This window comes from Octopus bimaculoides, chromosome 21 (genome assembly GCF_001194135.2).
Source record: "Octopus bimaculoides isolate UCB-OBI-ISO-001 chromosome 21, ASM119413v2, whole genome shotgun sequence".
Lineage (NCBI taxonomy): Eukaryota > Metazoa > Mollusca > Cephalopoda > Octopoda > Octopodidae > Octopus > Octopus bimaculoides.
Genome location: NC_069001.1, coordinates 8,397,802 through 8,406,520, shown reverse-complemented (window position 1 = coordinate 8,406,520; position 8,719 = coordinate 8,397,802). Strand labels below are relative to the sequence as shown.

At 35.2% G+C, this 8,719-nt stretch overlaps 1 protein-coding gene across 9 annotated transcripts in view; it reads right to left on the bottom strand.

Annotated features, from left to right (window-relative positions):
- Positions 1 to 8,719, bottom strand: part of LOC106879297 (protein vav) — a 109,668-nt gene that overhangs the window by 11,259 nt on the left and 89,690 nt on the right. For 8 of the 9 annotated variants that reach the window (XM_052975517.1, XM_052975516.1, XM_052975509.1 and 5 more), the window contains 8 exons: positions 8,547 to 8,656; positions 6,915 to 7,004; positions 6,676 to 6,707; positions 6,152 to 6,199; positions 5,223 to 5,246; positions 4,674 to 4,795; positions 4,244 to 4,306; positions 2,664 to 2,791 (listed from right to left, as the gene is read on the bottom strand). In XM_052975517.1, coding sequence (XP_052831477.1) covers positions 2,664 to 2,791; positions 4,244 to 4,306; positions 4,674 to 4,795; positions 5,223 to 5,246; positions 6,152 to 6,199; positions 6,676 to 6,707; positions 6,915 to 7,004; positions 8,547 to 8,656 — 617 coding nt within the window. Of the gene's footprint in view, positions 1 to 2,663; positions 2,792 to 2,877; positions 3,000 to 4,243; positions 4,307 to 4,673; positions 4,796 to 5,222; positions 5,247 to 6,151; positions 6,200 to 6,675; positions 6,708 to 6,914; positions 7,005 to 8,546; positions 8,657 to 8,719 lie in introns of all 9 variants that reach the window. The other variant, XM_052975510.1, reaches the window with a different exon arrangement.

Genomic DNA, 8,719 nt, shown 5'->3' with positions numbered 1-8,719 from the left:
TATATATATATATATATATATATATATATATATATAACAGCAATTATTATTATCACCATTACTATAGTAGTGGATTGGTAGTATTGTTAGATCATTGACAAAATGTCTTGTGATATATTGGTTATGGCTCTTTAGATTCTTGGTTCAAATCCAACCAGAGTCAACTTCGCATCTCATTCCTCTAGGGTAGCTAAAACAAAAGTAGCATAGTTGATAAAATTGACAAGACCACCTCACCTCCAAATTTCTAACTCTGTGTCCATGTTAGAAATTATATTATCACTGGAATGATACATTTCCAATCAGTAGATAAATTTCCAATCATGGGCAAGCTGATCTCAATGGGATTTAAACTCAAAATAAATGTAAAGAGATCTAACACAAAAGCATTTTGTCTATCGCTCCACTGATTCTGCTAATTGATGGTACTTAATAACAACAACAACAACAACATCAAAAACAACAATAGTACGGTGTAACAGGAAAAAGAAGATGAAGTTGGAGGTTAAGTGAGAATCAGAAGTGAAATAGAAAGGAACACAAGGGTTGCAGGGTCACTGGAAGGTAACAACTAGTAGGAAGGTTATACGTCTGAATAAAGTTGATTGAAGTGAAGTTTGAGGAACTGGTAGCTATGGTTTCTGAAGGTGAGGGAAGTTGAACTGATACGCACAGTTACGGATGGATATATGGATAGTCACTATCAGAGAAGTGTTAATATATTAATAGCAATTGATGTTGAAAAGGTTACTTTAGCGATAGTGATGGTTATAGAAGATTTAACTGCAATGATAGTCATGGTTACTGAAGAAGTTAGAAAATGATAAGCACAGTTATAGACAAGGCTGATGTAGTGATAGCTTTGTTATAGAAGAATTTAAAATAGCAATAGCCATGATTATAGATGTTAATTTAGTGATAATCATGGTTAAAGAAGTTAATATAGTTAATAGCCCAGGTTACAGAACATGTTACTGAAGTGAAAACCATCATTACCAAAGAGGTTAATGAAGTGGATAGTTATGGTTAAAGAAGATATTGTAAAGATAGACCAGGGCTACAGAAGAGGTTGTTGCAGTGATAGTAACTGTTATAAGTTATTTTAGTGATTAATGTAGTGATAGCAATGGTTATAGAAGAGGATACACTTGTGATAGTTATAGTAATAGAAGAGGTTATGGAAGCAATTACTGTGATGAGAGCCATGTTTATAGAAAATATTTGTGTAGTGATAATCCCAGTTACAAAACAATTTATTGCAACAACAATCATGGTCATGAATAAGATTAATGTACTACAATATGCCCCACCTTTGTACCTTTGTTCTTCACTATTCTGCCCACCCACCACCCATTTTCCCTTCTCTCTCTCCCTACCGATTTATCAGGTGTCATTACTAAACATCTCTAATGAAGTTTTTTGTCTTCCTTTCAGCAAACCAATATATTCCGCTTTTGAAAAGAGTAATTCTGAGGTATCAGCTTTATCAAAAGAGGAATGAGGGCCTCAACATAGCACTGGATTTGTCCAATGTAGTAAATCAAAACCTCCGCTTTTCTATCTTACTGTATAAAAAAATCTAGTCCTACAGAGATGTATAGTGAAAGTGTTCAATATATCTCATTTTATTGAGAAAAATATACTTACAAAATGTAAATATGATAACAGTGTACAGACATTTACAATTCCCCAAAATAACTCTACAGTGATTGATGGAAGTGTGAATATGTCACTGGAGAAATTTATTTTAAAATTACAAGCCATTTTGTTGCAGTTAGATAACAGAAAACATGATGTCATTTGTGAAATATAGATGGATGAATATGAACCACCACACAGATATTTTGTAAATGAGTTGAGTCAAAAGCAAACTTTTGCTCTAAATATAAAACTACGGCACTGGGTCAGTGTCTTCTACCATAAGTCCACTATACGAGTGTGTGTGCAGGGGTGTGAGATGTAGAAGAACAGATCTGCCAAACAAAAATAACCTGTGTTATTTTATTCCATCTTCATCACATCCTTTCGAGTTCACATTGATTTTGTCTTCCACCCGCTATGAAATCAAGAAAATAAGTACTAAGTAAAGAAGAAAGAGAAGAATTGTGACAAAGTGCTGTGCTGGGTGAGTTTATGAGACTTTGAATATTATTAAAGGAATTAGTTAATAGAAATAGCTTAGATATCTATGGAAATTCTTGGAAAGACAGTCAAGATGTCAGATGTTACAGTCTCACCAGTTGATTAATTGTATTTTTGTAATTATGATCAAATTGAATTGAATTGAACATTTTAAAAATAAAATCTAAAGAGTTTCTAAAGATGAGGGCAGTGTTGAATACTGCTTGTGAGAATATTGGAATATTCTAATAGGGAATATAGGACTGTTGTAATACTGAGATATTCTAGATGTTATGTTGGAATATTTTATTGGAGAATGTTGAAATGTAATCTTCCAGTGGGCAATATTGGAAATTCTCATGGAAAATGCTGAAATATCCTAATAACAAATTATGGAATACTGCACTGGGAAATATTTAACTATTCTAGTGGGGAATGTTAGAATATTCTAGTTTTAGCCTGTATGTTCGAAATGTTCTCATGGGAATACTGAAATATTCTAGTGAGCCTGCAGTGATTGTGTGAGGAGTGAGAGTACATACCAAGGGTATTTTGTTAACATAGAGGTGTCAAACTTAGGTAGATTGTTGCCATGCTCTGTAGTATTAGTAATAGCATGATGGTGGCCATTCAGCTTATGTTCAGTGTATGAAGTCTTTCGATGATGGTCCTGAAAAAGGAATTGATAGACAAGGTTTATACAAGAGGTTTAGAGGCAAACACACACACACACATATGCATGTGTGTTATACATACCAAGGATAGGATGCTAAGTTCTTCACTTGTGATGAGGGATTAATTCCATTGAGAAATTTTGTAGGATGAGCTTTCTCTGTTGCTTTCTGTGGAAATGCTTTCTCATAACATGCTGTTCTAGACTGGAAACAGAAACATTACCAAAGCTTTCCCTTGTGAAAAACATCAGCATACGACAGTAGTTGCACTTAGAGAAACTGAGTCATTTAGTTGCAGAAGTTGATCATAAATATTAACACATTATCATTATTATCAAATATTCATGTACAAACAACATGTATTAGAAAATGTAAGATAAATTTAATGTAGTCAGGCTACATGGCTTAAATAGCAATTGCTATTCCATTTAAATATAATGATTACTATACGTCCCTGTGAGCAGAAGAATGAAGTTACATGTTTACATTCCACCGAAAAATTTAGTCTGAAGATATTAAATGTATCTTAAATTACCATTATTATCATCCTCACTACTACTACTGCCACTACTATGACTACAACTACTACAGAGGTAGTGAACTGGCAGAACCATTTGAGCATTAGACAAAATGCTTAATGGTATTTTTTTCCTAGCTTATTCTACTGAGGTCAACTTTTCCACAACCAATAAAGTAAGTACCAGGCAAGCACTGGGGTCAATGTCTCCCTTCCTTAAAATGGCTGGATTTGTGCCCACATTTGAAACTATTATTATTATTATTTAAAGGTGGCGAGCAGGCAGAATTGTTAGAACACCAGGCAAAATGCTTAGCGGCATTTTGTCTGTCTTTGCATTCTGAGTTTAAATTCTGCCTTTCATCCTTTTGGGGTCGATAAAATAAGTACCAGTTGAACACTGGGATCGATGTAATCGACTCATTCCCACCTCCCCCAAGCTGCCCTTGGGGGAGGTGGCATAACTGAGAAAGTGACAAGGCTGGCTCTTGAAGACAAGTACAATCCACTTTGTATTTTAATGAAAGGAGTTAAGTTATCCACACACACATACATACACACCTTTAACTTAATTTTCAGAGAGAACCAATATGTCACTAAGAATAACAAGGATGGATTATTTTAATATCAGATACAGTTCATCCACAAGGTTTCTATCTACTTAATTTTACCCACAAGACTGGACTCAATCCAAGGTTATGGTAGAAGACATTTATTCAAGACACCACACAGTGGAATTGAATCCCATTCTTCACGATTGCAAGGCAAGCTTTTTAACAATCCAGCCATGCTTGTGGTCATAGGAATATAGTAATGTGAACTATACTGTCCAACTCTTACCCAGTACAGAACAGCAACTATTTACACCATCACAACCACCGTCCTGCAGTATTATGTAGAGACATATAGACAGACAGACAGACATACGTACCCGACTTGAAACATCTGAAACTGACCGAGCTGGAAACCATCCTTCATCTCCACGTAACCGACCCTGGAATGGAATAAATATTTCATTAATGACAACACACACACACACAATCACACATATACATATATTCAAACACATACACAAACACACAGATGCAGGTATACACCATCTAGAGAGGTGGGTTGTCTTCAAAACGTAACTGTCAAAATGAATAAATCCCTATACATCTGTGATTATGGACCTATCAATGTTACATTCCCACCTGCAATGTTGAAGTCACACCAGGAGTGCATTTTCAGTCACATCTGCCATGATACAACCACACCAGCTAATGTAACAGTAACATCAGCAATGCTATAGCTACTCACACATTGGTACTGTCACTGTTATTTCTACTCACTCAGACACAGGTATGAACAAATATACTTACCCGACACCATTCATCTGATTTCTGTAGAAGCTCAATAACTGTGTCACTTTGGAATTTTAAAGCGGTCCGTTCATTTGGAGGTGCAGGGATTCCTAAATATTCTTCTAATGAGCGAACATGACCTGTAAAAGGCAAAACAGTTCAGCAAATTGAGTACACAGTAATAGAATCGGTCATTTTTAGACAACTGATACTTGTCTACAAAAGTCTCTTAGACATTCTAACAGAGCAAATAAATAATCAATACCATGCTTTCAACCCACACTGCTATAAATGAAATTTAAAGATGCCAAAAACAAAAATAATTAACAAATGATATTGCCAAGAATCTGGTACAAGTGAAACCATAGCAATGTGTAGTACCAACAATACACACATGTGCAGATATATATATACATGTATACATATGCATACAAACATGTATACACAAACAACATACATGTATATAGACATAAACATACACATGGACATTACATTATATATATATATGTATGACACACACACACACACACACACACACACACAAGGAAGGCAAAACAAGATACTTACTAGTTCTTGGAGGTATTGGAGGCACTGAAAGGAAATAAAAGAATGGATATATTTAAGCATAGAACAAAATTATTGTCAGTGAAAAAATGGAAAATGTCTAAATTTAAATGCCTGAAATATGCTGTTGGTAATGAGATTACTAAATATATATTCAAAGTGTGTATTTACAGTATTATATATACACCCAATCTTTTGGCTGTATATTTTACAATACACTATAATCACAATACTAATATTGTATATTTGTGAAGGCACGTGGCTCGGTGGTTAGAGCGTCGGGCTCACAATCATGAGGTAATGAGTTTGATTCCTGGATCGAGATATGATTACAATCCACTGTAACTGTTCTTAGTTCATTCTTTTCTAACCATTCCGTCTTGACTCCTAGACATATCTCAGATTTCCAACAAGCAATTAAAAAAAAGTTTCCATTCTTTCTGTCTCAAAACATTATTCTGAGATAATATAGTCTTTTGATATCAAGTGGCACAAACATCTTGTTGGTAAAGCCACACTACAAACGTCCTGCTATCACTATCTACTGCACGTCCACCATAGGGTCACATCAACTTATGTATCTGTTCAACATTTTTCGATTACACAAGTGTGGGTTCAAATATATCATGGTTAAAATAAAACAAGCACATACACACAACAATCCCTCACACACACACACATACACAGATCACGTCTTTCCTTAAAACACATACATTGCTGAATAAAATAACAACACTAACACAGGGTCTTGTGAGGCTAAGCTGAATATATTACATTTGGTATGGAATGAACATTCCTTTATTTCAACAATAATCAGATATTTAACATACTTTTCAATTCCAAAATAATGCTTAACTATTTTCAAATGACATTGATATAATATTAACATAAAGTACAGAGAGAGACAGAGATTTGAAAACTTAATAACTTACCATTCTTTTCTTTCCCAATACATTCTTTGTGAACAGCTTTTTTTGTTTCTAAACAGAGAAATAGAGGTTCACATGAATATTTCACTGAAACAATATTTTTAATGACAACAACAGAATTCATTCTACATAATAGTATATACCTAGTCTTGTTCTAAAGATCATTTTTGGGGTCATGATTCTCTTTAGAGAACATGGCTCACAACCAAAAGGCCATAAGTCATTAAGAGAACAACCTTTGTCTCATGTCTTTTTATTGTAAGACTATGAATCTTGGGTCATGCAATACACACATACATACATGGTAAAATGCAGGTGGTTGGTCTCTAACATCAACAAAGAAATTGTGTTTTCAATTTTCCCTCAGTACTGAACCTGTGTTTTCATAAGTGACACTGTTTACCCAGAGTTAACTATCACATACACCCCCAGACCTACTTATGGTTGGCAACCACACCGATGCAAAGAAGAGCATTAAAGAAACAAAGTGTAAAAATGTTCAAAAATACAGTTTAATTAGGACTTACCTTGACACTGGTAACCCTGGAAAAACACACCTCTGTAATGAGAATTTCAAAGAACAATTTAGAAGAATTCACCAAAATTACCAATACTTGATATTGCATGACAAATTTTAATATCGGGTCAACTGTCATTGAAAAGGATCTGTGACTGAAAGTATTCCAGGCATGACTATATAAAGACAAAAATTGTTTGAACAGTTGATGGGTAATTGAGGGTTAAAGTTAGGAGGTTCATTACTTACCTCAACAATTTACCGCACACATCACATTCTTTAGGTTTACTAAAAGTATGCATCACATAGCTAGATCCTGCAGCTGGTTGAACATTATCACTGCAATTGACAAAAAATTTTTTAAAAATGGATTGTCTTATAGAATGCTACAAACTCTCAATGGAGCAATATCTCAGACACTGGTTTCATCTTTTCTATCTTTACTGGGTTTATTTTTATTGACCTCAATGGCTTAGTCTCTGTTACATAGTAAGTGTCATCTAAGCATATGTACATACATATGTACATATATTCTTATAAAGACCCATCCATGCATGCATGCATTCATTTGCATGCGTGCAAACACACACACACACACACATCCATCCATCCATCCATCCAACCACTCATGCATACTTGCAGATAGACATCCATATACACATGACACCTAATACATGTGCAGGTCTTTGTGTCACCTCTTCATACACTCCATCCTCACCTATAGAAATTTCAGTGTCTTAGCCAAAGACAGAAGACGGCATCAGTGACAAGATATGAATTTCTTATCATTTGGGTGACTGATACTCTAGCGGAGTCCCCAGACAATTAGATGTCATTGACTCGGCTGCTGATAACCTGAATAGGCCAGTACAGCAGTCAAGACCTAGCTGGCCCACATGCAATGACAGACTATATAATCTCTGCTGCCTGTAGCTATCACAACCTACTAAAATTCATGTCAGTCATGCAAACTTAGATGCAACCTAACACTTTCAAATCAGTTACCACCTAATGTGATAAATGTTGTCACTGAAATACTATACTGTTGAATGCTGACAAATGATGCCAGCATCCTGTCTGCTCCTCCACATGAACTTAACAATAAAATAACTGATGGAGCTATCATAGAAAAAACAACCACATGACTTGAATTGATCAATGGAGGCCTAAAAACATTCACTCATTCCAAAACCTGTACTGAGACCCCATTTAGACTATGGTCTCACCAGCTCCAAGTTAAATATATATATATATATATATATATATATATATATAATCTTATCATCATTTAATGTCTGTTGTCATTGCTGACATGGGTTGGACTGTTTGACCAGGGCTGGCAAGCTGAGGGGCTGTACCAGACTCCAGTCTGATTTGGCATGATCTCTATGGATGGATGCCCTTCCTAATGTTAACTGCTCTGAGAGTGTAATGGGTGCCAGTTATGCGACACCAGCATCGGCCACAACTACGATTTCACTTGGCTTGATGGGTCTGCCTTCATCAATGGAATACTCTCAGATAACACATAAATATAAATATATATGTATATTTGTATTTATGAGCTATCTGAGTGTATTCCACTGATGAGGGCAGAGCATTTCTTATGCAGAGCCAGAAATCTGGGATCTGGAATTATCCAGGGACTAAAACTGTTATACCTGACTTGAACATCCAAGCTAAACAAACTGAATAGGTTGTTGGATCCTCAACATGGCAAAACCAATGTGAGAGTCTATCATCATACACACACACACACAAACGTATACACGCACACATTTATTCTCTCCAGGTCAGTAATTATTAAAGTTTTTTAAAAAAAGGAAAAGAAAATTAAACCATTAGGGAAACGGAGGAACAGCAGTAGCAGTTTGAACTCACAGTGACAGTAAAATTGCTTCAATCCATTTACTACGCATGTCATCGGTTTTAGCAAAGAAAGTATAAGCTAGCTCTTGATTTTTCTGCACCATCGTGAAGGAAAAGTTCCACTGTAAAGAGAAATGGTATAGCATTTTGTGCAGTGTTAGTTTTTTTTTTTTTTTTTTTTTTTT